The following is a 17,718-nucleotide window of genomic DNA, read 5'->3' as shown; positions in this document are numbered from 1 at the left end:
AACTCCATCTCTACAAAAATTACATAAAATTAGGTAGATGTAGTGGCGCACAACTGTAGTCCCAGCTACTCAAGAGGCTGAGGTGGGAGGATCACCTGACCCCGGGAGATCGAGGTTGCAGTGAGCAGTGATCACTTCAGCTTGGGTGACACAGTGAGACCCTGTGTCAAAACAAAAACAAACAAAACAAAAAAATTCAGTTTTTATATAATCTCTGAAAGAATTTTATATTCTTAGCTTCAAGTGAACTATGTCAAATAAAAGAGGGAAACATGATTCTAATACATGATCTACTCACTGGTACCAATCTGAATGAAGAAATAAAATATTTTTAACAAATGGTCTATAATCTTCTCAATGGAGCTGCTCAGCTGGTCAGCCTGACTGATATATCATGTGCCAGCAAGATACAGCCTATGATTTTCTATAAGCATGTATGCCCTCCTTAGCAAGACTAAATTATCACAAGATCTACCCCAAAGACATATCTGTCTCAGTAGCATAATCTCCTTTCAGACACTAGATTCTCACCAAAGGAAAACTGATTCTCTCGCTTTAAGAAAACCTAACATGAAAATTAAAATTTATAAAACAAATATTTCATGGAAGTCTAGTCCCTGTACCAAAAAAAAAAAAAAAAAATTCACAGGATCTCTTTAGGGCACATGAAATAGGATTTGGTTTGAAAAATTCTCTAACTGACTTCCCTTTATCCTACTTTCACTTCCCTCTAATTCATTACTAACGCCACCAGAGTACTTTTTAACTTTCCTTACCACACAATCTTTGATCCAAATGAAGTTTAAACTTCTTAGGACAATTTCCAGGAACCTCCATTAGCAGCCCCAACATAATTGTAAAAACTATTCTTTTTTTTTTTTTTTTTTGAGATGGAGTTCAGCTCTTGTTGCCCAGGCTGGAGTGCAATGGCATGATCACGGTTCACTGCAACCTCCACCTCCCAGGTTCCAACGATTCTCCTGCCACAGCCTCCCAAGTAGCTGGGATTACAGGCACTCGCCACTACACCCAGCTAGTTTTGTATTTTTAGTAGAGATGGGTTTTTACCATGTTGGCCAGGCTGGTCTTGAACTCCTGACCTCAGGTGATCCACCCACCTCAGCCTCCCAAAGTGCTGGGATTACAGGCATGAGCCACCATGCCAGGCCCAAACTATTCTTTCATTACTCTCTCTCCCTTGTACCCCTGCACTGCTCAGAGTACATTTTTTAAATTCCTTACCTTTGATTCACGCATTTTTACCTGACAATTCAAAATGTGTCCATCATTTTAGATACAGCTGAAGTTCTAACTTCTTCCCTTAAGATTCCCTATTACAATAACCAAAAATAATTGTTTCCTCTTCAGAACTCTGGGCACCCTTCTCACAGGCCTTATGAAGGAAACACATGTTCAGTGCTGACAGTCCTTTCCTCTTTTACTGAGGGGTAGAGAACTCCTGGAGTGCAGAGAACATTCACATTTGTATGCCCAGAGTATCCAGCACAAAATGTTATGTAAAGAGGAGCTACATATATATTTGCTAGGAATTGTAAATTAAATTTATAGGCCAGGCGTGGTGGTTCATGCCTGTAATCCCAGCACTCTGGGAGGCAGAGGCCGGAGGGTCACTTGAGCCCAGGAGTTCGAGACCATCCCAGGCAACATAGTGAGATCTCGTCTCTAAAATAAAAGTTATAAATAACTGTTAGGATTACATATGCATTGCATAAAATAAGGTTCAGGTGTTTAAGACCAAAATTGATGGTAAATGAGATAATCGGAGGGACAAAGTTCTTAAAAGAGAGGGAACAGAATTCTGTACCCAAATAATCTGAATTTGTCTCAGATAACGCAAGAATAATAATATGCAGGAAGACTGATTTGGTGGCAGAAGATTAATACTTTATCTTCAGATTGTCAGATTGCTTTCAATTTCTTAGTAAAATAAGTAAGGTCACCATTGGAAAGGGAGGCAGAGAGACAGGATACTGAGAATTTGAGGGAAAAGGGGAGCATGTGACATTGGGAATGGAGCAGGGAAATACCACAGGACTAACTGGTACTGAGAGCTCACTTAAGAGATATTATCATAAATATAAAGTTAGGGAAACTTCAATGAAAATAAAGCATCAACATTGGATTATTCCAACATTACAATACAGCCATCTTATAGGAAAAAAAAAACATTTGACATAAAAAGGTTACCAACCCTAGTAAAAATGTGCAAAATTGATAAATGAGTAATATAAACATACAGGAAAACACAAAAATAAAGCAAGTTACCTGAATAAGATTGTAACAGTCATGATTTCCACCATACTACAATTATTGTTTAAAAAGAAAAAAATAAAGAGAGAAAACAAAAACCACATCTCTAACTTGACTACTCCTAAGATTTCCATAATAGCATGATCATTCCCCCTCCCCAAGAGACACATTTTAATATTAAAAATAGTTGTTTCATTAATATTTTCCTGAATTGAATTCCAACTTTTTTTTTCAGTCAGATCAAAGTCAGATTTCAGTTTCCATTATCTGAACACAAACATCAAGGTCAGCAAAGTACAAGCTCCTCTATCCTACTAAGATAAATTCATACTAACTTTGAGGTAGAATCAGATCGAAGAATGTAATCACTGAATTCATTCATCACTTAATTACAAAGAAATAGGCCAATATTCAGTCAGTATGCACCCAGGTATGCATTTTAACAATTATCTTTGTTAAAATATTAAAATAGCTCTGAATCAGTTGGTAATGAGTCATAGCCGTGGTCCTATTTCCCTGCTTTACCCCACCATGCTAGCCCAAACCTTCTCATAATCCGCAGCTGAAGGAGTAATGCCTGGCATAGCTGAAAGCTTATAGGATCCTGCTCTGGTATGAAGGATGGTATCCATTTAGTGGTCAGTATACACAGTACTGATTACTGAATATTTTAATATACTCTCCCTGCCAATAAGGTATCACTAACAATGCCAAAATACAGATTTTTAATGGGCATAAAAAATGTGCACGCTTGCACACCCACACACTCCTAAGGAAATAGGCAATTAGAAACCTTGGTGATTTCAAAAATGAGGAGTCTCAGATTACATCTGGATATCCTAGGTTATCATAATGCAAGGCTAACAGTTATAGAGCTTCCCAAGCTCTGAGAGAAATGTTTTCTTGTATTCTTTCTCTCCTACATTCCATAAACTGCAAATATACCTGAGGATGAAGGTAACTGTTCCAGTCACCGCTGGCGGACAGAGCCTACAGACACAGGCTATGTAAACAACTGGATTAAATCTCACTGCATTAAGTATAGGATTATTCCTGCTACAACATCAATTATCCTTCTTGGATACCACGACAATGAGTGCTATGAGTGAGGGGCCAAAAGAAAACCAAGGCCACACATGGTGGCTCATGCCTGTAATCCCAGCACTCTGGGAGGCCGAGGTAGGAGAATCACTTGAGCCTGGGCAACATGGTGAAACCCCGTCTCTACAAAAAATACAAAAATTAGCTGGGCATAGTGGCATGCCCCTGTAGTCCTAGCTACTCAGGAGGCTGAAGTGAGAGAATCACCTTAACCCGGGGAGGTCAAGACTGCAGTGAGCTGTGATCATATCACTGCACTCCAGCCTGGGTGACAAAGTGAGGCCCTGTCTCAAAAAAAGAAAGAAAAGAAAAGAAAATCAATATTGGTTCAGAATCTACTACATGCCAGATACCTTGCTTTTCTACATATAATCTGATATGCTTCTCAAACAATTCTGTGAAGTATCACTATCATCTTTTATATACAAATAAACAGGGCCATGAAAACCCACTAATTCACACGAATTCAAATCGTTGTAAGTAGTAAAGAAGCCAGGCATTGCTGGTTCCAAAGCCAGGCTTACAGCTCATTTCACAATATCCATTAATCAGAAATCCTAAGGAAAACAAGTTAAGACTTGGCCACTGGCTAGGCAAGATATGATTTTACCACTCCCTCTCGCTACTTCATCCTGCTTTTCCTCAGTTCCTGTTACAAATGACTTCTGGCACACAATTTTAGAAAACTTAAAACCCATTAAACTTACCTTTCCATAAGCAAACTAGCTTAAGTAGATGGCCTATTACCAGAAACCTTCCAAGAATGCATTTGCGGACATAAGGGATGGAGGACTGGAAAGCAGAAGAAAATAAAGAGAAGACTAAAATAGTGACTGAGCCTTAAATACAAAAAAGGGGAGAGGGAGCTGGCACACAGACTCCTGTCAGTGGCCAGTCTTCAAAAGCAATAATGAATAGGAAACCAAGTTCACTTAATTGAGTGCCTATTACAAGCTGCTACTATTGGGCATATGATGAAGAAAACCCATATGGTTTCTGCCACCTGAAGAATTTATAAAATGGTGTTCTGAAGAAAATGGAAGGGAGGGACTCTAACTGCTAAGCCCCTTCTAGGGCTAAGTACTTTAAAAATAGTACCTTATTAAATGTAATTCTCTCAACAACTCTGTAAGAAAGGTATTACTATACCCTGAAGCATGTTAAGTAAGTTTCTCCACAAAAATTTGGGCTATATCAAAGCCTACAACCTTTTCACTAGTCCGCACCTTCTGGACAATTCTGAGTATGCTCAGCCTACTGAAAATAGTGGCCTCTCCAGGGCTGAATATATACAACATGATCTTTTCTAACAATGCTGACAATGAAGATGCCTCATTTCTAGGAAAGAAAATTATTCTATTTTAATACCTTTAGCATAAAATACTTCAGGAATTACAGATGAATTGGAAAGATAAAGTAACATGAAATACTAGTGGTGGCAATGAATATGGTTTACAAAATTAATTACTGCTACAATCCCAGAAACCTGGGGGGAGAGGGAAGAGTGAAAAGACACTGCAAACAACTAAAGCAATATATATAGCAATAAAAAATAAAAATTAAACCCAGATATAAGACACTTGTTTACATATGGAGTGAATACTTTGAGATCTTTTTTTTTTTTTTTTGCAACGAAGTCTCGCTCTTGCCACCCAGGCTGGAGTGCGATGGCACAATCTCGGCTCACCACGACCTCTGCCTCCCAGGTTCAAGCAATTCTCCTGCCTCAGCCTCCCGAGTAGCTGGGATTACAGGCACCCGCCACCACGCCTGGCTAATTTTTGTATTTTTAGTAGAGACGGGTTTCATCATGTTGGCCAGGCTGGTCTCAAACTCCTGACCCCAAGTGATCCGCCCGCCTCAGCCTCCCAAAGTGCTGGGATTAAAGGCATAAGCCACCATGCCCGGCCTACTTTAAGATCTTTGAGATTATCTATTAATCAGCTTAGAGCCAGGCTCAGTGGCTCACGCCTGTAATCCCAGCACTTTGGGAGGCTAAGGCGGGTGGATTACCTGAGGTCGGGAGTTCGAGACCAGCCTGACCAACATGGAGAAACCCTGTGTCTACTAAAAATACAAAATTAGCCAGGCATGGTGGCGCATGCCTGTAATCCCAGCTACTCAAGAGGCTGAGGCAGAAGAGTCGCTTGAACCCGGGAGGCGGAGGTTGCAGTGAGCTGAGATTGTGCCATTGTACTCCAGCCTGGTCAACAAGACTGAAACTCAGTCTCAAAAAAAAAAAAAAAAAAAAAAAAAAAAATCAGCTTAGGAGGAAATCATGTATTCAGACACAGTTAACCTTAATACTGTTGTATTAGTATATTCATGAGAGGGTATATTCATGAGAGGAGCTGATGCTTCCGGTTAGCCATAAATAGAGACTAGAAACCTGAGACACTGATGTGGCTCTGATCAAAAGGATACACTAGGGAGATTTATATCATTTTAAATGCTGCATGTGCCCTCAAAGTTTAAGGGTTTCCGGTGACTGACCCGATAGTACTGCTGTATGAATGGTATGTTTATTTACATCTTCCATAGTGAGTTCTAGTAATTCCCATTACTATCTTATCTTTCTTGCATTATTAACAATTAAAGTGATAAAACTGTAGTTTCATTCTGGAAAAGGGCATATGGAAGGATTAAAATATACTTTCATTTGAAAATGAGCACCATTTGCTTCCTAAAAGTAAAATTAAAAAGCAGCAGCTTATTATCAAATCTGACTGCCCGCCCCCCCCACCTCCCAACAAGATCATTACCAGGCTATTACTTTAGTCAGTCTTCGTATGTTTGAGGACTCAGCTTTGGAAGGAATCCCAAAAGGCAGAGTAAAAGGTAAGAAATATTCAATTAATGTTTGGTATGGAAATACAAATAATTCTAAAAATCCATATATTGCTCAATGAAAAATGAAGGATAGAAATACAACACCAAGGAAGGAAGCTTAAGAGAAAGATTTCACAGACTTGAAATCAAGTCAAGCTGTATCTTCGAATAAGTGAAGGAAACATGCTAGCAGTTACACCTAGAAAACAAGTAAAAGTGATCATGAAGACTAGGTTTTCTGCCTCTCTATTCCTTTCTTCTCAAACATCAAAGTTTCTAAAAAGAATTTTCTTAGAGTCTGTTAACAGAAAGAGATCTTTAGGCTGGGCATGGTGGCTCATGCCTGTAATCCTAGCACTTTGGGAAGTCTAGATGGGAGGATCACTTGAAGCCAGGAGTTTGAGATCAGTCTCTACAAATTTTTTTTAAAAGTTAGCTGGGTATGGTGGCACACACCCATAGTCCCAGCTACTCAGGAAGCCATGGCGGGAAGACTGCTTGAGCCCAGGAGTTCAAGGCTGCAGTGAGCTATGATGGCAACACTGTACTCCAGCCTGGGTGACAGAGTGAGATTCTGTCTCTAAAATAAATAAATAAACAAACAAACAAACAAACAGTTTTAAGAAAAGATCTGGAGTTGGAATTAGCAGAAATAAAATGGACTTCATTTAATACACGTCTGATGAATACCTGTAACTTGCCTATACTGTTCTAGGCTCTCATTATACAACATGAACAAGAGACAGAAAAAACTGCCACCCTCACAAAGCTTTCACAGAATTGGCAGAAAATGTACCTACTTAACCTTTCTGAATCTTCATTTCATCTGTAAAGTTAGGGAACTGAACTATGTGTTTTTCAAACTGTGCTTAAAAACAACTGAACTTCTACTTCTATTTTAACCGCAACCACTTTGCTTTTTTCTGATTTCTCTATCAGGGATCTATATACAATATCCTTTGGAAAAACAAATCTTAAAAAACGTTTGTGGGCCAGGCACGGTGGCTCACGTCTGTAATCCGAGCACTCTGGGAGGCCGAGGTGGGTGGATCACAAGGTCAGGAGATGGAGACCATCCTGGCCAACATGGTGAAACTCCATCTCTACTAAAAATACAAAAATTACCCAGGAGTGGTGGTGTGCGCCTGTAGTCCCAGCTACTCAGCAGACTGAGGCAGGAGAATCGCTTGAACCCGGGAGGCGGAGGTTGCAGTGAGCCGAGATCGTGCCACTGCACTCCAGCCTGGGCAACAGAGCAAGACTCGTCTCAAACAAACAAAAAAAGTTTGCCATTTGCTAACCACTTGTAAAAGAAAAAACAGGGCCCAGCCCAGGGGCTCACGCCTATAATCCCAAGACTTTGGTAGGTCTAGGCAGGAGGATCGCCTAAGGCCAGGAGTTTGAGAACAGCCTGGGCAACATGGTGAGACTCAGTCTCTACAAAAATAAAAATAAAAATAATTAGCCAGGAGTGGTAGTGCATGCCTATAGTCCTAGCTACTTGGGAAGCTGAGGCAGGAGGATCACTTGAGCCCAGGAGGTTGAGGCTGCAGTTAGCTATGATGGAGCCACTGACTCCAGCCTGGGTGGCAGAGTGACACCCTGTCTCTAAAACAAACAATAAAAAACAAAAAACTTTTCACTCTACTCTCATTCTGCACAGACCACTTCTGTGACCAGATGTGTGAATTTTTGTTTTTATTTTTCCCCAACAGACACCAACTGGGTGTCCTCCAATTCAATTCAATTCTGACACTACCCACCTGAAGTTAGACTCAGATCCCACAGATTAAGGGTTCAGTCCCACAAGACTGCTCCCCACTTCAGATGCCTATCATAAGTATCATAAGTAGCAGGTTGCCATCTGTACTTCTGAGGAACCAGTAGAAACTGGAGTTTCTACTACCCCCTCCTTAGGTTCAATTACTTTGGTAGAAGGGCTTGTGGAACTCAGGAAAACACTTAAATTTATTGTTTATTATAAAGGATATTACAAAGGATACAGATGAACAGCTAAATGAAAGAGAGGTACAGGGCAAAGGATGGGGGCAAGTGCCGCCACCCTCCCAGCATCTCCACATATTCAGCAACCCTGAAGGTCACCAAATCTTACTGTTCCAGAGTTTTTATAAAGCTTTATCTCCAGCCTATGCACTCCCCTTCAAAGGGGATAATGGGTGGGGACTGAAAGTCCCAACTCTCTAATTACTTGGTCTTTCTGGTTGCCAGCTCCAGCCTGAGGCTGTCTAGGAGACCCATCCTAAGTCATCTCATTAGCATAAACTCAAATGTGATCAAAAGGCTCCTTATGAGTAACAAGCGACACTCTTATCACTCAGGAAATTACAAGGGTTTTAGGAGCTGTTACAGGAACTCAGGACAAAGGCCAAATGTATTTCATATCACACCACAACACTGAAGTAAGTGATCTCTAGGTACCATTCCAGTTTTACAATTCTGTCTGTTTTATGCTCATATTTCTGACCTATTTCTTTTTCACCATGTCTGGAATTCCATAGAGATATATTAAAAGGCTAACTACTTTTGTAGGACTGAAAAATAAATGAGAAACCCAAATGACTGCTTACTAGATGCTGATACCACGTAACAAACTTTTTTTTTTTGAGATTAGCAAACAAAACAAAAAGAGATTTAATCTTGTTTCTCTACTTAAACTAATCCCTTCCACAAAAACAAAAATCCTTCTGGAGGATAAGGTGTGAGGATCACTTGAGCCCAGCAGACCAGCCTTGTTGTCTCTACCTGACCCTAGTTCTTACACCTTACCATAACTTTCAAATTTCCTAGCATAACATTTAAGGCTTTTCTGCAACCTGACCCCTTTTAACCTGTTCCTTTCGGCTTCGATGCCTTGGCTTCCCATGCCACCCAGCACCCTCTGCACCTCTTGACTCCTTCCACTTTCCAAGCATGCCCTGCACTTTCATATTTCCAAACTTTAGTTCATACTGTAACCTCTGCCTAGAGTCAACCTTTCCCTCCCACCCCAACCTGTCCAGTCCCTCAAGGCTAGCCGGAACCAATTCAAACATTACCAAATACATGGCAAGTTAGGAGAGAGGCAGGGACTCTTGTCTCATCTGCTACCCTAACCTTGAGTCCCCAACTGGTAAGCATGCAATAAATGTTGAAATGATTATTGCAACATTAAAGGAAAGTAGTGATTATAAACAGGAGAACTCAAGCATCATCTATATTTGGCATCAAAACATTGATTTGTTCTTACAGATTTTAACATCCTGATTACACTTGGCTGAGTACATATCCTGGCATTCTTGAGTGTTCACAAAATTTATAAGGCTGTAATAAACATTTGCCACTTTAAAAACTCTTCACTAAGATGATAATGCATATTCAGAAAATCAAGGAAAGACACAATCCTTGAATCACTGGTAAACATGAGTCTACAATGTTCTAAAAGACTTGGCCTCTTTTACTAAATTATCGTGTTCTAGTTCCTCCATAAAGCTATTTTAAAAACAAACAAAAACAAGAACTTATATTAAGGTTACAAGAACTAACACTGCTCACAAATAGTATTTTTACATTTGTTCAGAACAGGCGTACAACACCAATAACACTGGTCATATCCAAAAGCGATTATAGTAAAAAATGACTACTGAGAGTACAGCATGTAATACTGATAGGTAAGGCTGATACAAAGAATATTAAGGCTAAAGTATCACTCAACTTCTGATCCTCAGGACAAACGATACACTTCATGTATGAAAAGCATCAGTTGTAAAACTTAGATGTTGGTTAAACTAATTATAAAGTCCAGCAGATTTTCATTAGGAAATTAGATAAAACAGGTCAATCATCTGGAGAGTACTAATGCAGTTTGGCTGCCGTACCAATACAGGACAGAGGTATTTTTCTAAATTCAGTCAATTACTTTCCAAGGTTCTCATCTGACATACTATCAAGTCTGTAAGGAGAATTCCCCCACCCTTGGACCCTATCCGCGAACATTCCAAATCTCAGCATTAGGGAATGCATATCCTAGAGACGATCATTTTGCAGCCTACTAAAAGCCCACGACCTTAATATGAAAGCGGCTTTCGTGTTGCATTTGGCTGCTGCCTGTATGAAGGCCCTGCCTCAAAGCAGGGCCAACTCTGGCACGTTTTTCCATCTCTGAAAGTGGAGCTAGGAAAAACACCCAGATCTAAAGATGTTCGTTTAAATCCGTTTACATCTGCTCCCTTTCAAACACTACAAGCAAACTCCAAAAGCTTGAGCGGCAGCCGCGGCGGCAATGACAGATCTTGAGGCCGAACTGGGTCAGGGTTACAGTTACACTTATATAGCATATTTACACCCTTTTGTCTACAAACTTGAGTGCAAACTTAAGTTTCCTCAAGGCAGCGTGTTCGCTGGGCCTCAGGAACCGAAGCAATTTTCCTGAGACAGGAAGGGCACAATCCACCCTGCTGGGTGGCTGCACCAGCCTTCCCCAGACCACGCACTCAGCGGCCTCGGCTTCTGGCCAGCTCTCGCAGCCAAGGGGTCGCTCGGGGCAACTCGCCCGCGTCCAGGCTGGGTAACTGGGTTTTACTACGTGGGCTCCCAGCTTTTCAGTCGCCCCTACTCGCCCCTGGCGGTTTCGGGCCTGGGGTCGCATTACATAAACAGACACGGCCCCAGCTTTCCCAGGCCGGCGCCCGCCCCCACGCCAGGGGCGTCCCACCCCCGCGCGCCCCGCGCCGCGCCTTCCCTGCCCCGCACCCGCACCCAGCCCGGACCCCGCGGCCTCCGCACCGCGCCCGCTCCCCTCCCTCGGGCCGGGCCTGGCCCAGAACGCCCTTCCCGGCCCGCCCCGCCCCGATGTGGCCGCGCAGGCCGCCCAGCCGGTGCTAGGCCCCGCGCTCCGCCCGAGCCGCCTGCCTCACCGTTCTGCTGGTGCGGCGCCGGGCCCGGACCTGGGCCCGCGGGCGCTGCGGCTCCTGAGGCGGCCGCTCCGCCGAACTTGGGCGGGATCCGGGCGCTGGCGGCCGGGTGAGAGGACCCGGCGGGGGCCGACATGACGGCGCTGGTGGCGACGGCGGCTCCGCTTCGGGGAGGTGGGCGGAGGGAAGGGAAGGCGGGGCCGGAGAGGAAAGAGGAAGAGGAAGGAACGCGCCTGGCGTCACTGAGGGTGTCACCCGGGACCGCGGCTCAGGTGCCCAAGCTTCTCCGCGAGCCCAGCGCTGCCGCTGGGCGGCCGTCGCGGGCGCGGGGATCCTGGGTCGCTCCGCCTTGCCCCACACGCCCCACGCCCCACGCCCCGGGACTTACACCTGGGGTCGCTCCCCGCACGCGCGGGCCTCGCGCGGGTGCCACCGCAGCGCCCCCTGCAGGCCGGCGCCGAGCTGGCCCCGGCCTGAGGCTGGCCCGGAGTTCCGTGGCCCCAGTGCCGGCCCCGCGACTGCTGCTCCGGCCCAGCCAGGCTGCCTTCGTGTTGAGGCGAAAGGACTGGGCCTCAGTGGGTGAAGGGACCGGGTGGCCCGCTCCCACCTAGGGCAGAGGCTCGATCGGCCGCGGCGAGGCTGGGCCCGGCATTACTGGGAGGGGAACTTGAGAGCCGCGGGTTGATGTACGGAGCTCAGGCAACGACTGACCACCCACCCTTCCTCGAAGAGGAACAATGGCTTGGGTTTGGTTTTTAATTTTTGATTCCCCCACCGCCCCTTTCTTGATTCCAAAGGAAATATAGCATTCAAGCTCCATGTCTGTTGGGAATATATAATTCCTTGGCAAAGAAAGAGGAAACATTTGTCTGATAAACACAAGAATCTCAATAAGAATTGCATTATCGAGAACTCTTCCCACTGAAAAGTTCACTGAAGTAGGGAAGAGGAAAGGGAAAATAGGGTAAGGGAATGCTGGAAGACAAACTTTAAACTTTATCTCCTTTTGTGTGTGTGTGTGTGTGTGTGTGTGTGTGTGAAGTGTTGGTGCATCCTGTTGGTGTTCCGAGAAGTTGTGGCTCAGCTTGCTTTGTCTACGTTAGTGAAATCTTTAAGTCTTTCTGGTCTATCTCAGCATACTCACTGGCAGGCCCTAGACTACATTACCCGAGTCATTTTGCCGTCTTGGAATCCTGAGTATGTCATCATTCTGTATTGGAGATGAGATTGCTCAGAAACACTGAATTCAGAATGGGATCTAGCAAGATGGTATTTCTGGAGCAATAAGTCATTTACTGAATGATTATGCAAAGCACAAATTGCATTGTAGTCCTAGAATAATACAAAGCTTCCCTTTAGTTGTTGCCGTAAATTAATAACTGGCATTTTAATGCACTAAATGAACTACAAATAGGATTTTAGTAGTTAGATTTATATATTTGACTTCTAGGAATTTCAACTACATTAGAGTCCATATACACAAAAGGGGCAAGCCCTTTTCCACAGCATTTCCAGCTTCTCCACAGAAACCTAGACCCACATGAGCAAAAGATCACACTCTGTGCTTCATCAAAGAGATTACACAGATTCCAGCATCTCCCAGGAGTCCTTTGAATTTGGATTAAGGTCTATAATTATGTGGGTAAGGGAATAACTAGGTAATTGGCTTTCTGCACCTGGAATGTATTCTCCTGGGTATAAGAGGCTCATTTTAATCAGAAGTATATGGGAGACTCCTTAAGAGGAGGATTGGGGCCCTGTGTTTTAATAGATCTTCTCCACAATCTTTAATACCTAAGCTCCTTCCCCTTGTCCACTAACTTGCTGTAGAATTTTTCTAGCATGTTTATGATGGTGTTCAGGGCACACTACCCCAAAATATAACACCTTGGCATATTGAATGTTTTAAGCTGATGGAATTTGAGAAATGGCAGGTGTGAGGACTCTGACCTTCCTGTGAAGCAGGTCATAAGACCCTCATGTGAGAGATGCCCTCCCTATACCTGGAGAAAAGAAGCAGTCTTATCTGTGAAGACAGAGAGACGCCAAGAGGAATCTAAATGAATAGGCCTTGGAGGTTTCCCCCAGTTTACTGCCATTAGCTCATCTTTTTGTCTTATCACACAGTTTTCCATAACAGTCTACTCTTCATCAGGCTTGGTATAAAACGCTCAGGTTTCTTCAGGTCTTCATTTCCTTATGAAGGCTCCGGTGCCATGTAAAACTTTTGTTAAATATTATACATTCATATGCCTTTCTTTTGTTACAGGGACCCCACACGCATGGGCCTTGTGCTGTCGTTGCCGTGGCACCCCTTCTAGAAGGTAGATATTTTTCCTCCTGACAAACACTACAACCTTTATGAAAATATTTCACTCTTTTGCTTTAATTTCCATTACTGCTATAAGTGAAAAAAGGATGAAGGATTGAATGAATAGGATTGAACCATCTACTAGGCACTGTGCTTGTAAATTTAGATATGTATTTTTTTCTATTTAATCCTAACAATAACTCCATGGGATATTTTTCTTATCCCTATTTTATCTGTGAAGAAACTAATGTTTATAGAGCTCAAGTAATCTTAGTAAAAATCATGAACCTGGAATTAGCAGAACCAGCGGTCAAACCAAGGTTTATTTAGCTCCAGACCGTTGCTTTACTATAAACTATACTGGGTTAATTTACATTTTTCTTCATAAAGCTATGCTAGTTATGATTTACTATCTTGCTGTCAAAAGATTTTCAGTTTTTCATATTTAGAATTTGTTCCAGTATACTTTACAATGGTAGATCTCAGAGTTTTTGAAATGTAGATTTGTGGGCCCAAACCCTGGACCTACTGATTCAGAAGCGGTGGAGATAGGGCCCTACAGCAACCTCTCCAGGCAATTCTGATGCGTGGGAAAGTTTGAGGACCACTGCTTTTGAATAGCAGAGTTAAGCTGAATTGGTTCATTCTCTTACTTTGGAAGACGATGGTCCTTTCTTTCAGAACATCTCTTCAATCTTTTACAGACGAATAAAAGTGATATTTTGTAGATTTGTGATTACAGTGTCACAAATGCCAATTATGATGTTTCCTATGTCAACTCAGATTCTTTGAGGTGTACTGTTGATGCAGATGCTGAGGCCAAGTCTGTGTTCAGTGAGAAAGAGCGGGTAATTGAATTAATCTCTGCTGCATATGTGGAAGTAAAATAATACGTGTGTTACTATTTGTCGTCCCCAACTTAGGACTCTATTCTTTATAACAGAAGTGGGAGCCTTGGACAACTGAACACCTATCTCTAGCTCAAGAAATGTCAGCTCTTTTTTTTTTTTTTTTGAGACTGTCACCCAGTCTGGAGTAAAGTGGCGCCATCTTGGCTCTCTGTAACCTCCACCTCCTGGGTTCAAGCGATTCTCCTGCCTCAGCCTCCTGAGTAGCTGGGGCTACAGGTATGCACCATCACTCCTGGCTAATTGTTGTATTTTTAGTAGATAATGGGGTTTCACCATGTTGGCCAAGGTGGTCTCAAACTCCTGACCTCAGGTGATCTGCCTGCCTCGGCCTCCCAAAGTGCTGGGATTACAGACGTGAGCCACCATGCCCGGCCAAGAAATGTCAATTCTTTATTGTAGCTTGGCTTTCCATATTTCTCACCAGGCTTTTTATTTTCTAGTTCGTAAATCATATTTGGCGTTTGTAGATCACTCCTTCCCTTTTAGTGGCATTCTCTATTAGGTGTCTGTCTCCCAATATGAAGAAACAGTTTTCTTCTTTTTCCTCCTTTATCTGATCCATTTACAGATTTATTATATTTGTAATAGGCTAGGTATTGGGGATACAAAAATGAATAAGATATGGTCTGTTCTCAAAGGTATGCAGAAACTTTTCTATATATTCCTACTGACTTGTATTTATATTTCTTGAATTAAAAAAAAATCCTGGCTGTGTTTTTTTTGTTTTTTGCTCTTAGTGAATCTTTGTTTCTTCTTTTCATTATGGCATTCCAATTGAGTTTCACCACTCATTATCATGAGAATAAATAATTTCACTGACTTTAATAATATTTGATCACTTATGTTGATGTCATTTAGCTCTCTTTACATTTCAGTGGTCTAAAACACAACTAAGACACTAAAAGAAAAATAAAAGATGAGATTATTAGGCAAATAATTACCGCATAGTCAACTCATGAACAATAATAGTGCATGCACCTACAGGAAATTCTCTGATTGTCACATAAACTATTTGGCTATTGTTCCAGACATGCTGTAATTTCTGTAGTTACACACTTATCTAGCTCACAGCAGATTAGAAACTATGAATAACAAGGCAAGGGAAGGAAATGCTGTTAATATAGGTAGTTTGAGAGGAGCAATCTCTATTAGTTGGCAGAATAAGCACAGGAAAAACAAGAAAATTAGAAAAATGAATTAAAAATGCACAGTATTCTGACACAATTAGTTACATTGAACAACCCTATTTATTCCACTGGAAATATGATAAACATAGTCCACAAGTCTCTGCCATCTGAGAAATTTATAACCTAGTATTCTGAAGGAAATAAAGTGAAGGGAACTGTCATATACCGAACACCTGCTTTATAACTTGAAAGCGCTTTATGACATCACCATATATCAGGACCAAAGCAGATATTCATAGATTTGGTCCTCAATTGCAAAGAAAAATTAAATTATGTTCTGTACTCTGTTTCAGAAGACCAGAGGAATATAGAACCCATTTTGGAACTTTAGAAACTCTTACATATGAACAGGTTAGGTTCCAAAATTTCCATTGTTCGTAAGTCCCAATACTCACAAGTTCGGAGTAAGCCACATATGCATTTCCAGAAAACAGAAAAGTGAGGCAGTCCTTTGAAACTTTAGAACAAAGCTTACTCTTCGTTTTACTGATATAAGTTGTATAGTGGTGCACCTCAGACTAAGGTGCATATGAGTCTCTTGATGATCATGTTAAAATGAAGATGCTTATTGGGTAGAGTTAGAATGACTTGAGAATCTGCATTTCTAGCAAGCTCCCAGGTGATGCTGATGCTGATGCTGCTGATCCATGGACCACACTTTGAGTAGCAAGGTTCCAAAGGGCATTTTTTGTTGGATTTACATTTGAAGTCCCTTAAGGAAGGAAATGCCCCTCCTTAATGAGCCTAAAGGAACTTCTTAGCAGCTGCAGTATATTCACACCTGCTACCACTCATGTTGATGTTGTACAGATTAAAATGTGCCTAGCGCTCTTGCTTTCCATAACTTTACTTTCTTAGGCCTTTAAGATACTTGAACCATCTCCTAATGGGTTAATGGGTGCCCAGAGTTGACACTGATCCTCTCATCACATGGTCAACAGTGTGTACATTTTGTCAATTACTTTTCTTTTTACTGATTATTGTTTGTTATATAAAAATGGTGAATTAGTCTGCTTTGGCCACCATAACAAAATACCTTAAACAAAGCGGCTTAAACAACAGAAATGTGTTTTCCCACGATTCTGGAAGCTGGAAGTCTGAGATGAGAGTGCCAGCATGATAAGGTTCTGGTGAAGGTTCTCCTCCTGGCTTGTAGATGGCCACCTTCTCACTGGTCCATACATGGCAGGCAGAGATAGGGAGAGAGAAAGTTGTCTGGTGTCTCTTGGTATAAGGGCACCAGTTCTATTGGACAAGGCTCTGCCTTTACGACTGCATTTAACCTTAATCACCTCCTTAAAGGCCCTCTCTTCAATATGGTTACATGGGGGGTTAGGGCTTCAACATATGGATTTTGGAGGTACAGAATTCAGTCCATAGCAAATGGCATTTTCATACGGCATGAGTCACTGTTTGCTTTTCAGAATTGTTCCCAATTTCAACTGGGTCATAACACTTTATTGTATGTTTATTACTATGAATTTTCATTTTTCAATCTCTGCTTTTTTAATCTTCACATCACTCTTACTACCACCTTCAAAATTCTCACTTCTTTCTCACTGACATCAATGTTGGGATTAATATTTATAAAGCACATTTTAAAACATAAACTCATAATAGGCCCCAAATTAATAAAAAGATGACCTACATCAGAGCACCACTACACCAGGGCACACTGAATGAGTGCAATTCATTAAAAGATGTACTAAGATATTAATCCTCTTCAGACTTTGGGACAGCTAAGGGGTACTCAAGTGATCCTCAGGTTAGTCTCCTTTGGCTGCAAGCATCCTTGTCTTTTACCCAACAAGAATATCCTTATTTTCTAGCTATGTTATGACATGAAGAGGCTGGGAAGCACTGCCCTAGACTAAAATTACTGTGCACAATCTTCAGTGCCATCTGCTGGAAGGAGACAAAGTTACTATACTATGGTTCTAGAAGGTAGATTTATATATTCATTCATTTGAGACAGGGTCTCACTGTGTTGCCCAGGCTAGAATGCAGTGGTGCAATCACAGCTCACTGTAGCCTTGACCTCCTAGGCTCAAGTGATCCTCCTGCCTCAGCCTCCCAAGCAGCTGGGATTACAGGAGTGCACCACCACACCGGGCTAATTTTTTAAAATTTTTAATAGAGGTGAAGTCTCGCTGTGTTGCCCAGGTTGGTCTCTCAAGTGATCCTCCAGCCTTGGCCTC

At 42.1% G+C, this 17,718-nt stretch overlaps 2 protein-coding genes across 6 annotated transcripts in view; one reads left to right on the top strand and one right to left on the bottom strand.

Moving 5' to 3' along the window:
- Positions 1-11,296, bottom strand: part of SEC24B (SEC24 homolog B, COPII coat complex component) — a 106,044-nt gene extending 94,748 nt beyond the window's left edge. For 2 of the 4 annotated variants that reach the window (XM_054486520.2, XM_054486522.2), the window contains exon 1: positions 11,115-11,296. In XM_054486520.2, coding sequence (XP_054342495.1) covers positions 11,115-11,247 — 133 coding nt within the window. In that variant the 5' untranslated portion in view covers positions 11,248-11,296. The remainder of the gene's footprint in view (positions 1-11,114) is intronic. The other 2 variants (XM_054486518.2, XM_054486519.2) reach the window with 1 other exon arrangement.
- On the top strand, positions 11,246-15,517 carry LOC134739454 (atherin-like). 2 transcript variants are annotated; one of them, XM_063663969.1, is made up of 3 exons: positions 11,246-12,075; positions 13,381-13,435; positions 14,346-14,939. In XM_063663969.1, exon 1 carries the CDS (start codon positions 11,246-11,248, stop codon positions 11,720-11,722), a length of 477 nt encoding a protein of 158 aa, XP_063520039.1. In that variant the 3' UTR covers positions 11,723-12,075; positions 13,381-13,435; positions 14,346-14,939. The 2 variants fall into 2 exon arrangements, with proteins under 2 accessions (XP_063520039.1, XP_063520038.1); XM_063663968.1 differs by having other exon boundaries at positions 13,381-15,517.
- The last annotated feature ends 2,201 nt before the right edge of the window (positions 15,518-17,718 follow it).

The sequence above is a fragment of the Pongo pygmaeus genome, chromosome 3 (genome assembly GCF_028885625.2).
Source record: "Pongo pygmaeus isolate AG05252 chromosome 3, NHGRI_mPonPyg2-v2.0_pri, whole genome shotgun sequence".
NCBI lineage: Eukaryota > Metazoa > Chordata > Mammalia > Primates > Hominidae > Pongo > Pongo pygmaeus.
The sequence above is the reverse complement of the archived record's forward strand: the minus strand, read 5'-3'. Positions and strand labels throughout refer to the sequence as shown.

Bases quoted from the DNA above. Each gene is read 5' to 3' on its own strand.
- LOC134739454 (XM_063663968.1), top strand. From the start codon at position 11,246: ATGACGGCGCTGGTGGCGACGGCGGCTCCGCTTCGGGGAGGTGGGCGG.